General features: G+C 41.5%; 1 protein-coding gene across 1 annotated transcript in view; it reads left to right on the plus strand.

The window, feature by feature from the left end:
• Positions 1 to 12404, plus strand: part of YIPF5 (Yip1 domain family member 5) — a 112394-nt gene extending 99990 nt beyond the window's left edge. The window contains exon 6 of the mRNA XM_085618124.1: positions 10474 to 12404. Coding sequence (XP_085474250.1) covers positions 10474 to 10636 — 163 coding nt within the window. The 3' untranslated portion in view covers positions 10637 to 12404. The remainder of the gene's footprint in view (positions 1 to 10473) is intronic.
• The last annotated feature ends 900 nt before the right edge of the window (positions 12405 to 13304 follow it).

A 13304-nucleotide genomic window follows, 5' to 3' on the forward strand; every position in this document is an offset into this window, starting at 1 on the left:
TGGATTCCTAAAAGAATAGCACCTGTCACAAAGGAAAGAACTTGAACAGTTGATATGTTTTGTCCATACAAAGGCAGTCATGATAGTTCTACATTATTTAGTACAGCAGACCCCCAGGGTCGGACTAGGACCGAAAATAAGCCTACCACAAAAATAATTGTAGCCGCATTAGCGAACCAGATAGCTAAAAAATTGGCCTAGATTTGAAAATCGGGTCAATTTTGAACTTGCATAAGTGTTTGGCAAAATATGGAACAGGTGTGCATTTGTGCTTACTGGGGCAATTGAGTAATATCAGGAAAATCGGCCGTAAAAACCGACCAACCACACCATAAAACCGCCCCACAAATAGCCCACAATATCGACCCACACGCTTACCTGTCAGACCAGCCCTTCTGGCACTGCCAGATTGCCCTGTATGCCAGTCCGACCCTGCACACCACTCTAATGCTAGACCTCCTTGGTCAGTCCATCCCCCTAGGTATCTGGGGATTTTGTTCCTTTGTAAAGATCATTTCAGAGAGAGCCCGCGACTCCGAGATCCATTCTGACACCAAGAGGATCTGTTCCTTGTAAGAAGTGAGGCTTCTGCCTAAACTTCGCTGAACTCCCTTGAGATGGACAGTGAGTTGTAATGTTCTAGAGCCGCCATAATCGTGCCAGCCAGCAGGGCCGGATGTCGTTCTGTAACTATCTTGAAATAGCAAATCTAGCACCAGATCCTGAGTGATCAAAGGCGTTTTGGAAGCCGAGCTGTTCACTGCTCTCCTGGGCAGCAGTCGATCTCTCTAGCATGCCAACCCCTAGAATTGCATTATTTCTGTTTATCTGGCACAAGGTTTCTGCGGATAACAGAGCTTTTCTGAAGTGGATTGAAGTCTTTGATAATGTTCCTATCATTTTTTTTTTTTTAGCAATTTGGCTATAGGAAATCATGTGTCCGTTATGGAAGCCTATAATGAGATGAATATTGAGGCTGATAAGAATTCGTAAATTTGCTGACCTGGATTGACATATCTATCTAGTTGTTGCAGATACCCAGCTTTACTCGCAGTGGGCATTTGGTGTGCCACACTTGAAAAATATATTTCTTTTGCTACAACATGTTCAGCCGATTGTGGTGAGTCCTTCTCCTTCAAGGTGCAACAGCCCCTCAAGCCCATTCGAGGGAGCGACAGTCGGCACCCTCCTACCAGTGAGAGAGCCATTTCCCAGTGGTAGGTGCTATGGCTAAGCTTCAGTCATTTATTTTGTATGTACTTGTTCTATAGAGTGCATGCTTAACCTCTGTGCGTCAGAGCGCTTTACACATAACAGATAACGTGGAGAAAAGAGCAAGGCGGAGGCGGCACTATACATTTAACTAGATTTAACATAAAAAGAGAAATTAAAAATTTGATTTGTGAGGTTTACAGCATAGACACAAAACTAAGGGAAGAGGCAGTTGACAGAGAATTTTAGCTGTGTATAAATTAGCACCTATAAATACCTTCACTTATTTAACACAACCAACATACATTACTTTCTCTTCTATAGTTAGACGATAATGGCTGCTCAAAGGAGCTGTTCTCGAACACCGCTGATGTATTTTAGTATCGGCCACAGGGTGGCGCTGTTGTTACATATTTCTAACGGGGACCGTGGAACTCTGAGACAATTCATAGTACGGTGTACTTCAGGCTACACGACTTCGACCGTCTCAAACGTTGAATCGTAGAAGATAAAACACCTTGCCTACTACTGTTTTTAATTTGAAATATTTATCATAAGAAAAAATATAAGCATGAATACCAATACAGAATAAGGCATCCAGCTGAGTACAAAATGACTAAATAGCACTTTGCCTAATAAGGATCGGAACCCACCCATACAAAACATCGTGGGGTAGTGGGCATGGGAGGCACTCCTCTAGGAGGCGGCCAGTTCCACAAAAGGGATACAGGAAGATCGCCACATGAGCCAAGCGACTGCACACGTGATTTCATGGTGTGGTCGATCACGTCAGTGACGTTTACACAGGTTGGCCGTAGCGAGCCAAGTATCTAGCCAGCGATGCTCTGGTCACGACATCTCAGAGAGATTCAGTATATCGTAAAGAATGGCGATCTGGGGACTGGGAGAAATCGGGAGAGAGCTATATTATCGAAGATGCCTCCAGTCATTTACCCCATAGGCTGAAAGAGCTGGCCTGAACCCAAGAATGTGGACAAGGTCACAGTGATCAGCGTCGCGTCTTCCGCAATGGGCATGAGTTTCCAAGAAGACCAGTACCAGTCATTCAAGATTTTGAAATCTAAGAATTTAAGTCGAGACTCCCGAAGGACTCTGTCATGATCTGGAAGCACAGATGCTCACGTCTTATATTGTGGGCCTTCCCCAGGAGCCGACGCCACATAATTCTGGCTGCTTTGAGTGAGGGAAGTGAGTGTGAGTGTAAGAGCCACATGTAGGTCAGACACCACACCCTGTATTGCATTATCAGAGGATAGGCGACAGATGCATCTCCAGAGGGGGTGCTCCAAGTAGAGCTGAGGCAATAGACCAATTGGTGATAATGCCATTGATCTGTAGGGCGGAGCCCATATTCTGCCCGCAAACTCAAACACTGTTTAAGCTGTACCCCGTTGAATATTTGGTCTATCCTTTAGTTTACTATGTAGCCTGAGAGGCCAGAGAAATCATTAGTGACAGACATCACAGCAGTTGTGGAAGGCCGTGGGGGAATGATAGGAGCAGGATATTGCTGGCATAAAGCAGGGCCTTAAACTGGCCTGCTTTAGTGGAAATCCCTTCCTCCGCTGTTAGCTAAGGATGAATGCTGCTAAAGGTTCTATAGCGAGGAGGCAGAGCAGAGGGGCAAAGTGTATCCCTGATGAGTACCGAAGTCCATCTGGAAGGAGTCCGAGAGAAATCCTCCTCATGACACCGCCACCATGAGATACTCATCCCAGAGGTGGACCTTGCTGATGAAATAATCACCCAGACCCATACAGGACATGACTCGGAAAAGATACTGCCACTCCACCCGGTCAAATGCTTTCCCCATGTCTAGTGACAGAGCCAGCATCTCTGACCAGGCTTACCTCACACACCACAGGAAGTGGACAAGGTCCGCACGGACAAGCGCCACCCGAGAGTCATGCATAAGTTGGGGAATGGCGTTCCTCAGGCCCACTGCCAGTATTTTACACACAATTCTGAGATACACATTGAGCAAAGACATCAATGCAAGATTGAATACCATGGAGCAATGAACAGACAGCTACTAGGTTGTCACCATGCCTACTCTGAAATAACTGTTCTGTAATTTTAAGTACTATCTTTCTATTTTTGCCTAAACATTTGTGGCATTGTTATAGATGTATCGCTCTGCAATTGTAGATCTTTTCGTTCTGTTCCAAGCACCTCTTGAATCTGCAGTGCCCCAAAGTATGAACTTGCACATATGATCAAATTCATGAACACACTGTGGAGTCATGTGCTGCATTTACAAGTAGGGTTGAGCAATCATTGAGAGGCGTTTCCAAACACTTGGTAATGCATATTATGAGAATGTCCAACGCCTAGGTACCCTCCTGGGTGATAAGCTGAACTATGCAAATTGCCATAACATAACCATAACATAACCATAATTATTACCTACAATATTTCCAGATGCAACGTTGAATCTGTGCATTCTGATACAAGACTCCAGCTTTTGCTGAACTGTAAAATCCACGTAATGTCCCACCATACGCTTCCCTCCTTCCCAACTAGTTAGCAACAGATACGACCATCTCCATTCCAACCCTACACATGCATGATCCCTGCAACCCCACTGCTGTTTTTTGTAGCTTTGGGGTTCGAGATAGGATTCGATTTCCCGATGCTCCCCCTTTTCAGTGGTTGTTCACAAGGCAATTTGCCGATTTCTGTCGTAGAGAAGCTGTCTGGTTGCTAAAGACCCATTGCCGGCTTACCAGATATCACACTGGGTTTAAAGCCTGCCCATTCCTTGCCATTGGTTGACATTATTGTCTTTCATTTGCTTGCTTCATATTTGATGGCTTGCCTCGCCCGTCTTGTGGCTGTTCTTCACCTAGAGCTTGTCCTTCTACTGCTCATTTTTAAGGAGTAACTTTTTTTATTATGCTTGGACACTCTGAGAGTCTACGTGTTTTTCAGTTGTCTTCTTCATGTGCTTCCCCCCACTCCATTTTGCTAATCCGTATGCTCTTTCCCACCAGCACTGCTCTTTTGTTTTTTTTGTGCAAGTCTCGACATGTGCTTGTGTTTTCCAGATGTCTCCCTTGTGTGCTTGTCTCTCCTCCCATTCCTGTTTCTCTCGCGTGCCTGTGCACTTCTCTCCTACACCTCACACACTGCTCTCTTTCTCTCTCATCTGTGTTTCTCTCCCTGCATCCTGCGCTCTGTGTTGCTCTCTCTCGTCCTTGGTGTTCTCTCAGTTGTGCTGGTTTTCCCCTGTTCCTCCATTACCCCGACCCTCATTCTCAAAACCCTCTGTGAGCTTTTAAAAAAAAAAAGCGGTTTCTTGAATATTGTTTTTTGCTTTTGTTATTTAATTATCCAAATGGCATCAGCCCTTCATGGATCGGTATATAAAAATAAAAAAAATTAAGTGGCACCTATGTCATTTTGCTGAGGCGTACATGTGGAATAGTGGAACTGTTGTCTCACTTTGCAATATAGAGCACCAGCAAAATAAATTGGCGAAGGCAATAGGACCCAAATACGAGACCTATAGATTTATGCAATGCTTGTTTTTGGGTGGATTAATTTTTGTTTTTTTGTTTTAACATGATCAGTCAACTTATAATAAAAAAAAAAAGTCGTTCTTACTTCTGCCATTGCATATAGTTTATAAAGACACACAATTAGTGGTGTCTCTGTCCCACCCCAAACAACAGAAAGCTGATCTCTTCAACTGCCTCACGCAGGTCCATCACTGGATGAATAGATCAGCCCTAAAGCTAAACGGGACAAAAACTGAGGTCCTTTTACTTGGCCCAAAAGGAACGTCACTCCCCCTGGACATGTGGCCAACCTGTCTAGGTCCTCCCCCAGACCCAAAGACTGAGGTGAAAAGTCTGGGTGTATGGATAGATTCTGAACTCTCATTCGCCCCGCAAGCAAAGAAGGTCGTAGGGACCTGCTTTGGTCTTCTAAAGTCCTTGAGGAAAGTCCTGCCCCTTCTTCCTCCTAAATCGCAAAAATTACTAGTCCAAGGTCTTATAATATCAAGACTAGACTATAGTAACGCGATTTATTTGGGCGCACCGGAAGCGACTCTGAATAAACTGCAGAGAATTCAGAACACGGCTGCCCGGATTATCACCAACACCCCGGCCAGATCATCGGCCAAACCCGCTCTCAAACTCCTTCATTGGCTCCCCATAAGGGAGAGAATCAAATTTAAAGCCTTGTGTCTTGTGCACAAAACTTTGCACAACCAAGGCCCCCCAGTCCTCTGCAATTTTATCACCCCTTACATAGCCACTAGATCCCTCCGTTCCAACGCAGAAAATCTCATCAACACCCCAAGATTTAGGAAAGTCCGTTCAGGAGGAAGACGTTTCTCGGTACAAGCGGCCCGTCTCTGGAACTCTCTTCCTCGTGACCTACGTCTTGAACCTCAATATCTGCGTTTCAGGAAGTTGTTAAAGACACATCTGTTTCCCTAGTTCCTATGCCCTCCCCGTGAACTCAGCCTCGGTCCTCAGATTTTACTGTTTTAGGGTTCTCTATCGCTGGGATACCTCCGGGTGACTATGCGCTTTATAAAAATAAATAATAATAATAATAATAATAATAATAAAGAGCTTAAAGCGGAGCCTAGAATTCTGCACTACTACCAGTATTTCATGGTGCTGGCCCACACTTCTCTCAGTCCGTGTTTCATGTTTGTGGCACCTGCTTCTCACAAGCTTGTCTTGTGTACTAGAAGTTGTTGTTGAGAAACTGCTCCATCCTGTGTCCAGGAATAACTCCACACTGACATAAACCGAACCCTGTAATTAATAGCTCAATGGAAATGATTGCATTTGAGTCAGATTCTTGTTTGGGGAGTAGGATGGGGGGGGGGTGGTTAGCTGGCTGAACACGCTTGCGAGTACCTATCAGAGGAAAAGGAGAAAGTTGAATGATTTGGCATAGTGTGATAAGATATGGCCTTCTTATATGGAATGTAATGAAAGGTACCACAGAGTGGAACACCATGAGCAGAATTTGAGCATGCTTCAGCACATTAGACTTGTAGAGCCGAATCCCTTAATGTCAATAGTCCCCTGGCCAAATCCCTCATTCTGGAGGTTGAGTTTGCCTCCCTCCAATTTCCCTTTGCAACTTCCACAATCAGCAAGGCAATGGATAGAATGCCTGACTTAATCTCAGCCACTTGTGATTGCTCGGGCCGCATTCTAGTCCATCTTTTTTTGCCCACTTTGCCACTCTAGACATTAGGGCCGCCTTATGCATATCAGTACTGACCCTGCTCTTTATGTGAACAGTCCATCTAAAACTGCCAGGTGAAACTCCCTCCAGCAAGGAACACAATCAACACTAGACCAATGTTGTCATATTTGAGCATCTTCAGTAGAGTGCAACTTGAGTCCTGTTGCACAGTGAGCTTGGGATCCACGTCTGGGCATGCTAGTCACACTTAAAGGGTCAAATACAACAGGTAACTGGAATTCTTGGCTTGATCTCAGCCACAGGTGATCGGTTGCCACATTGCAGACCAATGTATTTTTGCCCATCAAGCCACTCTAGAGAGACCCGCTTTATACAAATCACTACTGACCATGCTTCTCATAGGAACAGTCCAACCCAAACTGCGTGGCAAAGTCACTTGTAGAAGGGAACTCAAGCAGCCCCAAACCAGTTTTCTGCAATTTCACCACCACTAGTGTCAACCGAGACTGCGTCCTTGCACCCACATTCTTGAAAGTTAGTCCATCTTCCTGATTTGTTGCTTAAAGTGCTCCTCTCTGTGTTGGATAGCAAGGTTTCAGAATCAAAACCAGTGCCAATTTAGGTACCAGTATCTGCTTAGGGAAATCCTTAATCTGGTATATCCTTTGAATATAAGCAGAAGGCGGTTTCCAGAGATTTCAGTCTTCTGCATTGAGTCCATCCTTTTTACTTAGTTTGGCAAGGAATCTAACAGAAGCAGTACTTAAGTAAATCTTGCCCCATCTAGTTTTCTTTTAAGTAGGTGGCTATTTGTGTAACTATTTGTGATCCATTTCAAAGTCTTTAAGAAAGGTCTGGCCACTCACTACTCGCAAGACAGGACACTGACATAGATTGTCCTGATTCTGATCTCGAAATCAAGTTTTTGTATGCTACTAGTTGCTTCAATCTGTAATTCCTAATGCAATGGAAGCATAGACCGTAATGACACCTGTCAAGCTTGTTTTATCAGAACCTAGTTTCATTCAGATTGACTCAATCTGCTTCCATAGAAACTTTGCTTGGTTTGGAGTCCGGTGATGGAGCAGTCCATTGTTACTTGATACCGGCAATTTCTGAGCCTGCCCTAATAAAATAAATGCATGCAGGGTTTAAGGGTGTCCCTCTTGGTTAACTTGCCGTTCAATCTGCCATGGATGCTCTGTTAGGTAATGACAAACCTGTCACCTCCACCATCATGTTTTTCATGAGTTCCGAAACTTGAGATAAAAAAGTTAACTGAACCCCTGCATCTCGCAGCAACATGTATGCAGCTTGCATTGTGGCAGTTCACAATTCTGCAAAATTACACCCTCTGGCATTTGGTTTATCAAAGGTTATAGAAAGGAATCATTACAAATTCGGATCTTTGTTACGTTCGGTTTGTGAGACCTTTATACCATAGGAACATTTAAAAGAAGAAGGGGAGTATGACATGAAGAGTTCAGTAGTGCAGGATACATGCTCGTTTTTCACTGGTATATACAGTAGATGTGTTCGCTTTAGTGTAATTGTATATAAATGTATGTAGATATATTCATATACTCTGTCGTGGAGCTGATTCCTCCTCCTCACCCTATGACATCTGACCTATTCGATGTCTAACATACAATTCATGCGTGTTTTTTTTGGGGGGGGGGGGGGTTTACTACTTGTTGTCGACTTTGCATTTATGTCCTTCCTTCCATCCTAATGTAAAACTCTCTGAAATCACCCTGGATCTTGTTCACGCTATATAAAACTTTATAAATAAATAACATTCATTTGGCCTTGACTTTTTCTTCAAAAGATCACAAGACATTATTGGTAGGAATTGAAGAACATATTATTTCTACTGAAAATATGAAATTTCATATCTTTCTAAGTTTGCTGGCACTGCCTGCAGGCATGTTGTCTAGCTGGAGATGTGGAATTGCATGCAGACTTCCCAAACATGGTCTCTCAGGTTAAAGTTAGAGGGAGTTCACAGATGATCATTCAGTCGCGAAGGGTGTTCAAAAATATATCAATTTACTATAGTAAAGTATCTCACATTTATCTCCTGATTAAGGTTATGACAGAAATATATTCAACTCGAAATCGCACTTTGTCATATACACATTTCTTCAAGTGTGAATTAAATGTATTGGAAGGCCATAGATGTAAAAGCCATTGCAATGTTTTTGCTCAAATTTGGGTTCAGCTTCATGAATAGGACAGGGTGGGGGATGTGGGAAATGGAAATTTTCACCCTGGGCCAGTGTCTCTCGCCGTTGTGTCTGCCCCTACAAGGTTACAACATAAATAACTAGAACTTGGATGAAGTATACCAAGTAATCTAGGAGGCTCTGTGATTAGTGCCCCAATGGCGTAGTTTTCAGTTTGACTTTGAAACAATTTGGTGTTTTGGCAAACCTTTAACTCATTCCTCATTTTGCAGTAGGGCTGTGCTTGATAGCTCTCTTCATCTCACTAAATCACTAGTAACTTTCAGGGTTCATTTTCAGGCTCTTTTTAGCTGTAGATAACAAATCGGAAAGGGGTTGTCATTGTTGGGTTAAGCTGCCAGATGTTCAGTAAGAGAAGAGACCATAAGCTGAACCTGCTGTATACCTTGTGAGGACCACTGTCTCAGTGGAATTTTATGCTTGTCTGGTGCGTCTAACCTGCCCCTTTTAGCATGTTCATTTCTGACAGAGACCGAATATAAATGGCAACCTTTTAAAAAAACTTTTACCAAATTTATAGCCCCGTTGTCAGTAGGATCTGCAAATCTAGAGGTTGGGTCATCTTTCCCCTACCCGTGGACATTTAATGCTCGATAGAAACAGAATGTATGGTTTACTGGCCGTAATTGTTTTTTTCTCGGGTGCCATCGAAGCAGTGTATCATACTTGTTACTTTGTGAGATTGTCACTCAAAGTCAAGGGCCCTATTTAGTTTTGTAACTCAGTGAGACATTTCCTACAAATCTTGGTGGACAGTACTTGGGGAGAAAGGTCCACCGATGACCTTCAGCGTGTATTATCTTTGGAGAATCAGTGCATATGGTGTGTTTATAATGATTGGTTCCCAGTATGTAAAATGTGTTCAGAATCCTTATTTTGCTAATGCTTTTAGTTTGTTACTTAAGTATGTTACCGACATTTTCAAAACATGGCTCCAACTGGGAGAAACTGGCTTTGTTTAAAGGGAAAATAGTACACGTAGATCTTCCACGTTATCTAATATTATGCAGAGCTGTCTAGTGGGACACTATTGATTAGTGCTATACTTCAGGTAAAAGTGGGCTCTGCTACAAGTGCTGTAATGCCCAACTCACCAAAAGTTTCACTAGATTCAAATCTTGATTCGATATCTGTGTGAATCTTTTAACCTTGAAGTGAGAGAACCACAGATGAGCTGTATTTGTTTTAATTAGCAGATTGTTTTTTTGTCATTTTCAAGATATTAATTGAAGGGTTGTACAGCGAGTTGCAGCAGCCCAGCTACTGTGGGGGATTGTTCCCAACCCCTTTGCCTGTTCAAACAAGACATTAGAGAAACGAGTGTCTTTTGAGTAGGCAGTTAATGGGTCCATCATTTTTCCTGTCTGTATTAATGTCTTTCGAGATCAACAGACCCATTGGATATAATTTTAAGATTCTTTGTATTAATTTGTTCCCAAGTGATGTTTGCAGCAGTGGTATGACGAACAACCATCGAGTGACAACTTTAAGATCCAAGAATACTAGTGTAATTTTACCTCCTTCCAGAAGCACGCAGACGACACCCAATGGCCAAATGGATATTCTTATTTAAAGCTGTGATGAATGTGCTTGTTGTCACATTTAAATGTAAAACTACACCACACTTTTAAGGTCAAGATATCTACTCTAGACATTGAACACGGTCAGTCATAGGCCTGGCTCTTGTTAATTCTTCATATTATAGTTTTGTTTTTATCACATCAGCTACTGCCATAGGAATATATAGGGGAATACCTCACTAAGCTTCTTTTTTGGCAAAGATTCATTTGAATATATACTTTTTTTTATCTTTCAGGGGGATGATGGGCATTGTTCTCACTGCTTTAATCATCGGCTGGTGTAGTTTCTCTGCCTCAAAGATCTTCATATCTGCCCTGGCTATGGATGGACAGCAGCTTCTTGTTGCGTATCCCTGCGCTTTGTTATATGGAGTCTTTGCTCTGATATCTGTGTTTTGAACTCGGACTCTGCAGCGTTGGTATTCAGTGGGCCAAAGGAAAGAGGGAACACCATAACTATTTAAACAGGACCAGGCATCTGCTGTGACGTCTTTGTAGCGTGAATGTTCATTGACCATTGGAGTCAGCAGATAAATGTTTTTCTGTAAATTTTTATGGAACTTTTAAAATATCGAATTGCCATGCAGTGTCTTTAGCTTTAATAAAATGCTTGTGCTTTACAGTAAGTATTTTCTTTTGTGTTGTGCATAAAACTGCACATAACCTTTGTTTCTATAGGTTTTGTTTCTTGTGAAAAGACTTCCACAAGGAAGAAATTGCTATAACATTTACAAAATTGCTACAGGTTTATTTTGATGAAATCTAACAGCAGCTGAACTCCAATGATTTAAAATTTCACTGAGTTGTAGTGATTTAAAGTACCATTTATCACAAGCAGAAAAAACGTTGTCCATGTCGCAGCTCTCTGTACATCATTGTCCACTAATGGAAAAAATCGGCAACAAGTCTTGGCAAACAAAATGCAATTCCACATTCACATTTCAATCCTTTCCCAATTTAGCATGCTATTTATTAACATAATGTGTTTGTATCTGATTTCGTTTCCAATCCCTGTGGGATCATTTGTCATATATTGCTTCATGGGCAGTACCCAACCCTGGTTTAACCAGTTACTGCATCTTACAATGTATAATCTATTCTGCTTAAGCTAACTTTGCACAACGGAATTTTTCCATTGGTCCTCTGTTGTATGTGCTTCATTTCTCTGGGAAGTTACTGCTAGTAAACAGTATGTCGTTGCTATTGCTTCTTTTGGCACCATTAGACACAACGTTTGACTTACTCCACTTCACGAACATAGACTCGATGTACTTTGGTATGAGCCACATCCTTTTCCAAGTCAGACTTAATGTTTCAATATCAGGTTTATGTGCACGCTGGTCAAATATACTGTTGAGTCTTGGCTTTTAGCTGCACCCGCTATTTGTCCGTTAGCCTTTCATACTTCTTCCACTTGCACCACCTTCACATACTAACGTTCACACTAAAAAGCACCATCTTGTCGGCAATCACTGGGTGCTCTGTTAGGAATTGCGCTCAAATTCTCTGCCTGTGAAGTAGAAGTGGAATGGTTCGCACACAATGCATTTAGAGTTCATTCTCGGTTGCACGTAGGGCAATGATGTAATTTCTCTGAACAGAATTCTGTGGCCTATTAACCTCAACCATAAATGTCATTTTTTTCCTCACCAACATGGTGCAAGCAGATCCTTTAAGAGCTCAAGTTTCAAATAAGAACTGCAACAACATTCAATTAGCTCCTTTGTTTCCAAACATTTAACATTTTGTCACACTTCCAGCAATTAATCTTATGGGTGTCAGTGTTTTGACTACAAAAGTAAAATGATATACAAGATAATGTTCATGTTTTTTCAATGCTGTCTAGATTAATGTTTTTCTTTTTTTCAATTATAAAACTAAATAAATACTGGGTTGTTGGTAAATCAAAATATTTTTTCCCAAAAAATATCTAAAATAGTGATATTGTGTTCAACAACCTTTTCCCCAGTTGGAACGACCATTTTAAGAGAGACAAACATGTGACTTATAGCAACTTGTTAGTAGCGATTTGCCTGTAAAGACGTACAGAGGTGCTCCTGATACAAAATGGTAAATTGTGCCCATTTGAATGTTTGTTGGTGTTTCCCTTGGCAAGAAATAATATCCATGCTCTTTGTATTGCACAATAAACGGGTTCTGTTTTTTTTACTTTTGACTTGTATTTGTTTATATTTAGCATACTTGTCAAAGTGTAATTTTAAACGTGACTTATAGCATTAATTTTCTCGTAACCTAGGAGGACAATTAAAAAAAAAAAAAAGGATCTTTAATACTCGGTTAACAAGTACCCTCTTTAAGTATTTGGGAGCTTACGTAACTTCAATGCCCCTGGTCCTTCTCCAAGGGCGGAAATGCATTTGTTCACTTTGCCCAGCGTTTGCACTTCATTCATGTGCCATAAACTCCCTCCAGTGACATCCTAATAGACGTCTTTTTAATGTGGTTTCCTACAGTTAGAGATGCTGGTACGTAAGACAAAAGATGTTTTTCATGTAGTAATTAAATTGTTTACAAATAAAGTGACTCAGAAAAAATGAATGGTGCATGACTGCACCCAAATCGCATTTTTACTGTTAAGATTATAGCATAATAAACATATTGCATCATTATATTTAATTATTGCTTTGCATTTGTGATAGATTTGCATTTGAATGAAATGTACCATAAGTAAACATTTTTCGCTAACAGAGCAAAAGCGAAAATAGTCAAAAAAGACGAACCTTATTTAAGTTATATGCACACACTCAACTGGTTATGTTAATGAGTTGAAGGACAACTAGTAGTTCTTATCACGAATATCACCTCACTTTTTCTTGACAAAGTAGTATCTCTTCCAAATGTAATTGTCTTAACCTTTATGTTGATTCTCAGCATTGAGTATTTATGTGAGTTTTTCAAGATATCAATTGCCATTTGGTACATGTACAGTGTAGATCTCTGACTTATTACTCCTGCACCCTGGCTTAGGCCATCGAAGCCTGGGCAATGCACAAAAGTCTCCTTTCTAGAAGCATTTAGTCTATCGTTTTTCACACTTGTCTTTAAT

Source organism: Triturus cristatus, chromosome 7 (genome assembly GCF_964204655.1).
Source record: "Triturus cristatus chromosome 7, aTriCri1.1, whole genome shotgun sequence".
NCBI classification, from domain to species: Eukaryota; Metazoa; Chordata; class Amphibia; order Caudata; family Salamandridae; genus Triturus; species Triturus cristatus.